Source organism: Lepidothrix coronata, unplaced genomic scaffold (assembly GCF_001604755.1).
Source record: "Lepidothrix coronata isolate B3197 unplaced genomic scaffold, Lepidothrix_coronata-1.0 Scaffold42, whole genome shotgun sequence".
NCBI lineage: Eukaryota > Metazoa > Chordata > Aves > Passeriformes > Pipridae > Lepidothrix > Lepidothrix coronata.
This window is the reverse complement of record NW_016690222.1, coordinates 4,785,504-4,798,612: the sequence shown is the minus strand read 5'-3', so window position 1 is coordinate 4,798,612 and position 13,109 is coordinate 4,785,504. Positions and strand designations below refer to the sequence as shown.

The 13,109-nt window shown below is 36.6% G+C and overlaps 1 protein-coding gene across 5 annotated transcripts in view; it reads right to left on the bottom strand.

Moving 5' to 3' along the window:
- GRM1 (glutamate metabotropic receptor 1) overlaps positions 1–13,109 on the bottom strand; it is a 185,117-nt gene that overhangs the window by 140,477 nt on the left and 31,531 nt on the right. For all 5 annotated transcript variants that reach the window (XM_017813758.1, XM_017813759.1, XM_017813761.1 and 2 more), the window contains exon 3: positions 8,331–8,580. In XM_017813758.1, coding sequence (XP_017669247.1) covers positions 8,331–8,580 — 250 coding nt within the window. The remainder of the gene's footprint in view (positions 1–8,330; positions 8,581–13,109) is intronic.

Genomic DNA, 13,109 nt, shown 5'->3' with positions numbered 1-13,109 from the left:
TATGGTCTTTCCCCACAAAATCTTACCCTGCTCTTTATTTTACCTTCTCTGGTCAATGAACCAAAGGCTTAAACAAGCAGTAAATTTTTGCACTGAAAATGCAGCCAGCTGATTATTTTCAGGAGCTCTAAATATTTCAGTTACTGTTTTCCAGAATGCAGTAGAAAGATGTTTAAATTGCAGCCTAAATTATTTTTTCCTTGATGTGCATTTCTCTGTCAAAATAAGTGTTGTTTGCATGAGCACAGCTCAGGCAATTCTCATTACCTTCAGTCAATAAATTACCTCTAATATAAGCATTTTTCTAGTGATCCAAAGAGTGGACCTGTTACTAGAAGTGATGGTATATATTCCTATGCTGGTAGAGGAAAAACTATTTTTATACCAAGACTTGGCAGGAAACCTGAAATTAATTACTCTTAAATAATAAAGAATGAAATATTCTAGGAAAGATTCATCTTCAATGTCTGTTTTTCTTGAAAAAAGTAATCAATTTGCTGCTTAGAATTAATTAAACCTGACAAAAAATTATGGAGCTTTATATTTTGGGGGGGGTGTTTGCTCACATTTTTACTAAAACTTCTTTAAGTTTCATTTCTATTTGAGCACTAAAAAGCACAAAAGGAAACTCTAGAAATTACAAAGCTCAGAGTATTAGGGTCTCACAGCCTCACAGAGACATGCCTGAAAAAGTCTGGCCCTATATAAATTATGCAAAGACCTTTGAAGTAGCATCGTTCAATATGATGCATTCACATAAAAGTACAGCATATCCTTCCAGGGGAGCAGCAGCCATCCAGCTCCTGATTTCTGCAGTGGCACGATAAAACATGTACTGCCTAAGAAATAATCCATCAGCAATACATAGCACTACGTAATAACTCAATCATTCTAACATCAATATTAGTTCATAGACAACAAGCAGATATTGAACTGTTGCACTTTTTCAGTGTTGGAACACTGCAGGAAATTTAAAGGTAAATTAATTCTGTCAAGGTTGTTCCTTCCTTGCATTCTCTTGAACATTACAAGCTTAGATAACTCTCCCTGCCAAGACAATTTGAAAACACTGAATCAAGTCTTAGTTTTCCTTTGCTATGTAAGAAACATAAACAGCCTTAAGCTCAGCCGTAAACTCACAGAAGTTTTAACCAGAAATCTAGAAACATGAGGGTTTTGTCCCCACAAGTTTTCCCATCATGAAGTTCAAACATCACATTTCGTAATGTGCTTCAAGACACTTGGTTGTATGCTTTTGTTTCCTCTATTCCTCACTATTCTGGTGACTTAAGCAAATGAGACAGTGTTCATTTGCTTTTATGATCAATCGCACTACACATTCAGAAACATGAAAATCCCAGTCCCTTTTCTCCTCTCAATGCAATCATTTATGAAAAAGGTATATTAATGACTACCATTAAAAAGCACACATTGCCTCAAAACATGTTTTCACATATCCTGTTTGTTAAACTATCAGCCTTTCATATCACTTTAAAAATTGAGTAAGTATTTATTAAAATATCTTAACGTACATATCTGTATTTTAGTAATCAATGCTGCTTCCATTTTAGTCTTATGCATGTATTTTTGTTTTGGTAAATTGTTGTATTTATTTTTTGTAACACATGACAACTAATGTTCCAAACAATAGTCTGGATATTGTTTTTCTCTCAAACTCCTGTATAGAAATCATGGTGACTTTTGACCATTGTCTAAGACCAAAAAACACCCAAAGCTACATTTTATCTAGATATTATATTCCGTTAATTATTTCTTACCACAGATAGTCTGCAAGCACTGAAGTACAATTTAAACATATCATTTCACATCTGCCTTAAATCCCTATAAAATCGATTCTTTCAGGAAGTCTTTGCATACATAGGCATATGAAAACAGAAAATCGTAAAGATCATATGAAAAAATCAACCCAGAAAGACTGTGATGAAGGGTTTGAGCTTTTTCCTATATCTTCAAGCTATTGGAGACTTAAGATTTCATGTCTTTCTTGGACAATCTGGGACAGGAATTTACATAGGTTTTAATACATGTTTTTAAAGCTAATTCTGAATGCCAATATGAAAGTGAGATTTGATTATATACAAAAGCTAGTTTAATTCATGTCACATAAAAGCAAGAAATGAAAAGAAAAAAAAAAACACCACATTTAAAAAATTGCCCTCTGGATTACATAAATCCCACTTTACCATAAAAAAACAGGTACCCTTCTCGTATTTTGTCTTTGTGTAAGTGAACATTGTTTCTGTTATTAAGGTAAGCATGGAAATGCTCTCTAAAATCCCAGATCTTATATCTAATTCATCATCCCTTGTCGACAAGCAACCAATGGTTATTGATGAGCTCTAAATGCAAACTACAGAGAAAGTCAAATAAAATGCAGTTCCGCTCAAATATATGCCTATTTAATTGACACTTGACATGCAACCCCACTTTAGCATGGATTGATATTATTTTAGGTTAGAGGGTAGACAAAATGGGCTCGTTCAGAGTCTTCTTGCATTATGTAATGCTGTTTTCATCCACATTGATTATAAATTCTAATCATGGTAAACAGGTGTTAGATTGCAACTACAAATAGAACTTTGAATGAATAAGATATAAAAATTTTTATAGACATGTTCTGAGGTTTCAGACTTTAAAATTAGCAGTGGTCCTATGACCAGCCTTGATAATGTTCAAGAAATGGTCGGATGTTGCCACGAGGGACTATTTAAATTGACAATACTTTGCTTAAATGTCAACTTCAGTTAGACTTCGAAAGTATTAGAACACTGATATTTTATGAATGCAATTTGAATCCAGACAGAGCTAAACCTCTGACTACTTCTGAACACATATTTAAACAGTCTTCCACTAACTTGGTGTGTCAACAACAACAGACTCATGAGTAATAGTCATTCTAACCATCTTTGGCTATGGAGGTACCAGAAAGATAAAAGTCTTCTTCCTACTGCAAAATGCTTGTAAAGTAAACCTTTGGTTCTTAAATTACTATCTTCCTCTTTTTTTCCAGTGTGCCAATTGTGTTTTCATCTTTACTTTGGACTTTTGAGCCACTGAGTTTTACCACTGAGACTGCCCTCTCAGAAAAACTGCACATGGCATGCTAGTGGTTTAGATTCTATTGTATACATTTGGCAATACCAGTTTTCCCAATACCACATTTCCATTCACAGCTGGTTGGCATAAAACACTGTCATGAGCAACACTATGTCATATCTACTATTTCTTTTCAGTGTTACAAGGCTCAAACCTATCCTAGATAATATAGGCTAGCACAAGGCAGTGTTTTTTCCCCATTGACAATATACTGTTGGTTCTTACTGATTTCTTCGTATCTCTTACGTACTTAAAAATAGCTAATAATAATTTTTTGTAAATAGAGTTAAACACGACTAAGACATTGTGCATTGGAGAACAGAGTACAGCATCTTCCTTTCAGCTAGTCTAACTTAAAAAAACAGTAGTATCCTTTGATAGATATCCTTCTTGTTTATGAAGAACATCACAGCATAACAGTAGAATATTCTCTGTCATTTTGCAGGTAATGCATGAGCCACTGGCACTAGGGACTATTCTGGGAGGAAGAGGCAGGCAGTCTTCTTAGACACATATGGGATGCGCTATTTGTGATACTCCTATTTATTTTATTTGTGATATCAAAACTGAAGGACAGAGAAAGAGAAATACAGAACATCATGCTTTTGGCAGTGCAACCTGTGTCATCTGTGGTGGGTAGACTTGGTCAGCAGCCAAACATTCAACCATCCACTTGCCAACTACCTCACTCAAAAGAAGAAAGGTAGAAAATTGGGTGAAAAATCTCACAGGTTAAAATAAAGATAGGGAGATTGCTTAATAGATACCATCACAGGCAAAAGAGGCTCAGTTTGGGGCAAATTAAGACAATTTATTGCCAATTAAAATAGACTTGAATTGTGAGAAACTTCTGTCACCTCCTCCTTCTGCTTCCTTGCTGAAGTACCAGCTTCCTGACCAGACTCTTCCTCCTCCATTACTAAAGGATGTTATGGACCTATCAATTTCTGCTACCAGTTTTTCTTTTTAACAAGTGAGGTCATCAGTGTAAATATGGCTTGGGTCCCTGCCTTAACCATGGTGTCCTCAAATGGTGAGGCCTTCCTTTCTCTGGCATGATGGAGCTGAACAAAGGCTCAATAGTCTCAGTTTTAGAGTCTGATGGATCTGATTCAGATAGGCAAGGCACTCTTCTGTCAAGTGTTGTACCAATTCAATGGGATTGCATGACTGTACATGCGTAAAATCCCAGGATTTGGAAGGTGACAACTGCCCTAGGCACCTGCCAAAATCCTCCCACACGCCCTGTTTCCCTGGCATTGACTACACCAGGGTACGTTTCTCTGTCAACTCGCCAAGTTGTTTACTCTTACACTTGGATGCAATCAAGTTCAACCTATCCAGCAATGTCAGATAATAAGGCCAAACAGCTTACATTGGTAATGCCTTGTCAATATTTCAGAAAGTGTGAAGTTAAATGCCAAAACCACCATTATTAATATTGGCTTTTGAAGTGAAGGCAGTCAGGAAAAATTTCATTACACTATGCATCCTGAAAGCTCTGTCATCCTACGCTAAATGGGTTTTATTAGATATATGAAAAGGACTGACTTGCCCTCCATAAAGCACTGGGTTGACAGCAGAGAATCCAACCATATTTTCACTGCCAAGCATTCAAACTTTCAGGAAAAGTCACCCTACCATCACTTACAATTCATAGTTCTACAACAGCCCATTAGCAATATTAATGGAGATCATAAAACATCAGAAAGCTCAGAAAGCCTACAGAAGTAAAGCTATACATAGTCCATTACAAAATGTTAGATTGAAAAACAGCATATGCACTAATATATCCCTTCCTTCCTAGAGTTACTGATACTTTTACACACACCATTGTGTGGAGGACTTTAACAGATCAAATTGTGAAAGAGCATTTTCATTCCAACTATTTATCTAAAAAATTTTCTTCTCCAATAAACTCAGAGTACCTCTTCAAACTGGGTATTTTGTTTGTGTTTTTCATTTGCTTTGCATTACCCACACAGATGCTGAAAAGTCAGTTACATGCCTTGTCTTGATGCTCCATCCCAGAGGATATATAGGAAATTCATCCATCTTGCAAGATTCTCACAAAATCTAATTGTTGCTTATTAAGTAATATAAAACCCAATGGCCTGCATAAACATGATTAGAAACATGATGTTGAGCGTCTTCCTACATAATCTCTTCACATCAAAACCAGTTTTTGCTAAAAGAGCTATCACCTGAACTCCCTTAAGAGTACAGTTAATTTTCTTAGCATAATTTTTGCCTTTGCTTACTCCAATACTATTCCAATAATTGTAATAACACAAAAAGCCATGATCAATTTTTTCTTTCTTTCTTTCCCTTTCATTGTCAGTCACTTTTAAGATTTATAGTTATCATATAGATTTATAGATATCATAGTTTAACAACGTTTCTTACTGAATTCTCCATTACATTTGAAACACTATATCAATTTCAGAACATCTGCCATTCTACCTCAAGCCAGTTTGTAACCTATTCTATTGTTCTGTCCTAATTCCTGCTTCCCTCCAGATTCAGAAAGGGAAATTCCCTTTCTTCTCACTAACACAGGAGACTGAAATTCAGATTAAACTGAAGTCAAATTTATTTCCCAGCTCTCTTTCTGATACCTTGAATTTAGTTAAGCTAAGCTATTCCTGTCTGCTTTGACCAACAATATTGAGGATGTAGCAGGAAGAGAGTTATTTACCCAGGTGTTTCTTTGCAAAGAATTCCTCTTTATAGTGAGTCAGAGCAGAGGATGAGGTTGATAAAACATGGCTGATAATAAACCTGTGAGTAAATTAAAGCCTTTGTTTAGCTCACTATTGCAAAAAAATCTTGATTTTGCGTTCACTCCCACTTCCCTCAATTAAAAGAATGTTCTTAAAAGGCTTTTGATTTTTAGCTTAGCTGGGTACTTGAATAAAAAAGACTAAACAGTACATCAGAGTAATGTGAATGTGTGCCTTAGTTCTTGTTTGTATATAGATGACCAAATTCATAGCACTGCAGTTTTGCTACAACTTGCTTATTCCAAGTTAGATTTGCCGTTTTTAAAAATCACTTAATTAGGACAATTCAAAGAAAATGTCTTTTAGGTCTGCAGACACAAAAAACGTGCAAGCCCTATAATACCATTTCAGCAGGCTAATGGGCACAATCCAGACCGTGCAAAGCAATAATTGGCTTATTTTACATTTGACACAATCCACCCAGCCCTAAAAGGGACACAATTGCCATCATGAAAGAAGGGTATGTGAAAATCTACCTGAACAATACATTGTGATTCCCAAAAAAATTCCATTATTAGCATTTAATAGGTGAGTGTTCCTGACAAAAAGCTAAGAGCAACACTGTTAGGCAAATTCTAAGACAAAAAACTGAACTACATAGATTACCATAATGTTTGGTAAAGGCTTATCGTCAAAATTTCAAGCTGAAATGTTCCATACATCCAAGGAGTAGGGGATCTAGTAAGTGGTCTAATAGGAAACTAAGGTTTGTACTACCAAAGTACCTAGATTTGGTGCTCAATATAGGAGGCTTAATTCCTTTGTTGGCTCTCTACATGGACAGCATCAAGAAGGAACACCAAAATTAGGTGAACAATGGGACACCATTACAGTGACAACACATGAAGAAAGCATAGCATTACCTAACGCTCCAGGACATTTACTAAAAGACCAGAGATGCTGTCACTCAGACTCATTCTTTTATAGTCAGTTTCTTCTATTAACTGAAAAACCATAGTTGAAACACGTCAGTAGTGAAGCATTCCATTATTCATTTCAGTTGATGCAAACTGAATGATGCCTGTGAACCACACGTACACAATCTAGGACATAATATCATTTTCAATATCACCTTACTCTTGGTTTCATTTTAATGCTAAGGGTTCTCCAGATGTTCTACATCTTATCTTCACAACCTTCTAGAGGTACAGCCTCTGCTCCAAATAGATTACAAACAAAGACTGCAACAAAAAAAAAAATTAAGAGTGACTGGTTGTTTTCAGACTATTACTTGGGCCAGATTAGCTATCTGGCATAGAAATCATAACTGTGGGGTTTGAGGAGCAATACAATCAGGGGGAGACCAATATGATAGCACAGAGCAAAAGGAGAGGATTCCAGTCATGACAATGACAGACACAAAGACTTTTGGGAAAGAAAGGGAGAAAAAGAAGCCTGATGAGATGAGATGACAACAGAAGCTGAATAGGTGTGGACACAACTATCAAAGGCCTTGAAGGAATTAATTTAAACATTTCTTGAAGGAATTTTAAAATAATAAATAAGAAAGAATCAAACAGTAAATTGAAGTATTAAAACAGACATTATCGATCTAACAAAGAAGACAAAATATCAGTCCTCATCATTTGAACAAGATTCATCAAGACAGAAAAAAGGACATAAAGACATTGCAAAAATCAAGGTGGAAGTCAAAGAAGCCTCAAAATAAGAACTATCACAAAAATGGAAATGTGGATAGGCTATATGTGATAGAACTAAAATTACCGTGTTTCAGTGAATGCCTACAAAGATAAACTCTAGTAGAAAAAAGCAATCATTCATGTTTTAATAAAAACACCCTTTGTCTGCACTGTTACTCTGGTAATATAAAACCACACATACATCTTCTTTTAGACATCAGCAAGTTTGATGTTTTAAAAACCAAACAAGGTTGCATAATATCAGTGCCCCAGCTTTCAACAGCAAAGATCAGAACAGTGTGCAACTGAGAATGCCAGATTGTAATCACAAGACTGGAAAAAAGTTCAAGTAATCAAAACCATTCAATAATTTGGCTTTTCAAATTTTCAAGAGACATCTTTAGTTAAACACATGAAATTTTGTCACTTCACACTTCCAGATCACATTCTGTAACTAGACTCTTTCACTCCCTACTTTGTTCTAAATTCTGTCTGTGAAACATTCCTCTAGAGTGTGCAAAAGCACAAAAACACTTATGTCATATATCCATATAAAGGAGTTAGTAATTAGTGTTTACTTCTGCAAAAGGTATCACCTCTGATTAAGCTGCCATACACAGTCATATCCCCTTTTGTGAGATCTGCTCTGCCATCTTGCCACTTCTTTTCATTCATTAGACAAGTAAACATGGAAATTGCAGGTAGCTAAGCTGCACAGTTCTGAAATCAAACACCTGCCTGCAGAGCAAAAGGGAGAGAACAGGCAGAGAAATCCCACTCAGAGTCTTACCTTCCAATTAGCAGGAACTCCCCAAGCACTCCCAGGCGCCTCATGGCACCGAGGATCCCCCTCACTGTCATTCCCTCGCAGAAGCAAACCACCACTCTGGCCTTGGGTAACCTTTCTCGCAGCTTGCGGAGCAGGCGATCAAAACTCTTTTCCCCAGCGTTGCTGTAGATCTTGTCAGAGTGAGCAATGCAGAGACCCTCTTGGGCAGCCAGCTCTTTGAAGGCTTCCATTCCACTTTCCCCATAATTTCCTGGTTTTAAAAAAAAAAAAAAAAAAAAAAAAAAAAAAGGCTTAGATTATATAATGCATTTAACTGTGGTGGGAAAAGGATAGCTTCTTCCCCCAGAAATCAACTACCATTAGCAGAAAGAAGAGCAAAGGGGACCCATCAAAGCGAACATACTCAGAGTTCAGTGGAACAGGTTATCCATGTATCAGTAGGTCTTAACTGACCTGAAGACTTCAAGTTTCTTTCCTTACATTGATTTAACAATGGGTATTAAAGGCAAACAAGGAAGGGATAGATAGGTAGAAAAGAGGATAAAGACAGATCAGACAGTGAGAATAAAGGTTTATTAACATTTCTATGGCAAAAGTGACAATTGTGCTAATCCAGAAAAACAGGTATAATAAAGAGAAAAAAAGGATTCAGTTCCAAGCCATTCTGTACCATACACAGTCTATGCTCATAAAAGTGAATGAAAGATAAATGCAAATTAAAACACACGTATCTGGTAACGTCTTGAAAGCCACTTATACTAATTTGACTGACCAGTGTTCATGATAGCTAATATTTAGGCTTGATATTTCTCTTAGAATAGGAGACTTCAATCAGAAACAACTTCAGAAATAACCCTTCCTAGTATAGAAATATTTGAACTGTGTGGTCCAAACAGTATAAAAACTGATTCTCAAATTCACTTTTATTTATACACTTAGCAAGCCAAATCAACAGCTTTACAAAACTCAAACTGCCTTCAGCTATGGAGACAGGTGAAACCTCAAGTTTTCTTTGAATATTTTATGCCTGCCATGAGCAAAGGATTTATGATGAACATCCATCAGGGAAGAGGAAGGAACAGATGGATTACAAAAAAATATATCTATTAAGAGTAACAAGAAATGGTTCAAAAATAGAAGCACTAATTTGATGCTATCCACATCCAAAATGTTTCCTTAATTTATTGAGAGAGTAACATCAAATACACTGATCACTTCTAGACCCAGAGCTTTTTGAGCAAGGGATGACTGAAAAGGTCCCTCTTCCTCATTTGCAGCAACAGTTTGAAATAGCAAATGGCAAAGAGGAAGACTTCTAAATCAGCCTAAATTCTTTCATACACACAAACATTAAAATAAATAAATTAAAAAAACTCCTCAAAAGGTATAGCCATCAGAAAGAACATTTAGCATGAGACAGTTCAGGCATTTCTGTATAAATCCAGTAGAAATGAGTGCATTTTTTCAGACACGTGGATCATTTACTGCAGATCAGACACACACTATGGCAGTCATAGTCATACTAGACTCCAGACAAACCTGTTAGATCTAGTGTCAAACACAAAATTGAAGTTCCCCAGCCCTTTGCATTGAAGCACCCTAGTTTCTTACAAATTTGAAACACAGCAGAATGGCCTCTTTTCTAGTGTGTGACTCAACACCAGATTCAGCAATCAGGTCAGTCTCCTTTTTTTCTGTGAGCCAGACATACCCCAGAGCAGGAGAAATGCCATGGTTCTACACGACCGTGGGGAGGACAGAAGAGAGGAAGAGCTGTGCCTGGTGGGAACACACCACCAAGCATCCCACCCTGTGGGCTCAGCAGTCCCATTTGCCAACCCTGCATAGGGGTAAACAATGAGGCCTTGTATAGGGATTGTCATATGCTGAGAAGGACACAGATGGAGGCATTTCCAGGTATTTAAAGGCCATACATAACCTGCAGTCATCAAGGGATTTAGCTCAAAGCAGTATGGTTTGAGCCATACTGCTTTGATGACTTGCCTGAGGTCCGAGAAGGAGGCAGGACAACCTCATCACTGACTTGCCATTAGCAAGCACCGTATGCTTTGGAAGGAAATTAGGATATATTTCGCAATTTCGTGTTGAGCTTTGTTCAACACAAACTCATTTGAAACTAGTAGGATTATTCTTAAAGTCTCACTTAAGGAGAGATGGGGAACTAAACTGAATTTTATTAGATGTTTAGGCAATGCATATTAGAAAATAAATGTAGTAATATTTCCTAAACATTAAAGTAAGATGGGATTTTGTCATGAATCAGTACAACACTAATTCTGCTGTAGTTCAAGTTAATGATTTCAAGAAATGAAATCTGCTTTGAATGATTTTTCTCAGCTTTAATTTTGATGAAATAACAATTATTTCAAACATAGTTACACCTGTACCAACAGTACAACAGCCTACCAAAATATGCAGTAAGAGGAAGACTGTTGTCTATAAATTCAGTTAAGCATGCTAGAGAGTCTAGGAGAAAAGCTAATTAGGATCAATAACAACATAGACATAAGGTGAAATAGGCAAAACACAAGGCAGAAAATTTGCAGCTGAAAATGAAAGCTTTCTAATCCTTACACGAAAGTAGCATAACAGCTTTTCAATAGCAGCACAAAGAAATCTGATGTTAGACTGGAGCTTGCTCAGCTCACAAGAGCATAATGTAAAGTAAGAAGTCTGAACAGCCAGAGACAAGACTTGCTGACCCAGGACATCCTCCTAAAGCCTGTTTGCTCTGCTCCCAGAGCAAGACAACATGCTGCACATCTTTCCCCTCCCAGAGAAAGGATCAGGGAGAAAATAAATGTGTGACAGATGTTATATACATTGTTCAATGCACTCAGCTACTGGAGTATGCACAATGTAAGGGCATATATAGAATAGGAAACACCAATTAATTCTGTGCAATAGCCAAGAACACAACCATCTGTACCAGCTTGGTGGGCACACCCATTTCAATCCACACACAGGCAAGAGCTGAGAGGGGAAACATGTAATGAAATAAATCTGTGCATGATTGTAGTCAGTGAACAGTTACAACAGGGCCCCAGGCTGAGGATCTTTTTTCTTTGAAAGAGCCATTGAAGAAAAGATCCAAGCTTATCTGCAACTGCCCTTTGCTATTAGGATCAGCTATGAAAAGTAAAAGTACTTATTATTGTGAGACTACAAACAATTGATTTCTTTCTGACCCCTACCCAAAACTAGGCAAGCCAGTAACATACTTTGAGGACCACAAATACCTTGTGAATTTTTGACAATTTTTTCAACTCTGTTAAACTTGTACCCTATTCAAAAAAACAGATATTTTACTTATATGCTTAAAGCAGAATCTGTACAGAAGCATAAGGGTAAATTTTAGATCTGTCATGGCTGCAATTTAACCAAGAGCATTTTTTTAACACTTTTCTCAACACTTTTCTCTCAGTGCCAAAGAAAGCTTTGCTTCACCACTTCAAAAATCCTAGATAAGGCCATTTCTTGGAGGGATCCACATATCTAAAGATGCTGCTGAGAGATCCATGTAGTGGTAATTATTCTCACTCATTGCATTCCATGCATTAAATATGTTAATAAAAACATTAAGATAGTGTAGTAAAAATCAAAGATGTTATCTTGATCAACAGAGGACGTACAAAAGAAGTAACAAAAATTCAGCCTCACAAATTGCTCCTTTGAGCCAGTAAATGTTACATTTGTGCCACAACTATACTGAAAGTAACACTTTTTGCTTATATTAACACTTTAGTAGTGTGGAGAGCAGAACCCATGAGCTCCATCTGAAAGGTTTATATTCTTTTTTTTATTATAGCTATATGCCAAACTTTTCCCCATTCTCTTTGTCAAGAGAACCATTTATTTTTTCATTTATGAAATACAGCAGAAACAGCTCTGCAATGAGGCACTTTTGAGGATCCTGGAGATTGTCTTCTTAAATGGCTGTGTGGGTCTTCCTAAGCCACAAAACAATGTGCCCTGCATAAATCCATGTCTGATTTCATTCAAGGATAGAGATTAGTTACGTGATAATATAAGGAAATGTGAACCATTCATATTTTTGCTGAAGAGAACATTCCCTTGAAATATAGGCTAATACCTGTTTAGAAAAAATCTTAAAGATCTTCATGCTGAAGAGGAAAACTGAGACTGTTCTTTCTCACTCTGCTTTCAGTGTCAACAGGAAATACCAACGGGTCTCTTTTTAAGACCGCTTTAGAGAGGCACCTACAAACCCAACAAAATCTACAGCAGAGAACTGGAAGAATGGTCCAATGCACTTAAATCACAAAAATTAGGGAGCAAGAGTTACTTCACCTACCTGGGCCATGAGCAATCTCTTCAGATGAGGTCACCTATTCCTCACCTTTAGGGGCTTATTTACTGTATTTATTCCACTAAACAACAGCAACTACATCAGAGATGAACACAAAATAAATAAAAGCATACACAAAAAATAAAAAAGCATACACCCCACAAGCACACAGCAAAGGCAGTGCACTGATGATACAACCACAAAATCTACCTTCACCGAAGGGTACTACAGAGATAAGTCATATCACAAGAAGATCCCTCTTTTCAAAATAACAAGTGAGAAACTATTCTCTGTACTCTTCTTTCTCAACATTATCATCTGTTTGTTCACCTCTCCCAAGCTTGTAGATTGCTGGAGGTATGACGTTTGTTTCAGTGTTCAGTATCGATTCACTATAAGGCATCTCTTTTCTTCAGCTAATTAACTGCTTTTTGGGAGAGAGAAAATTA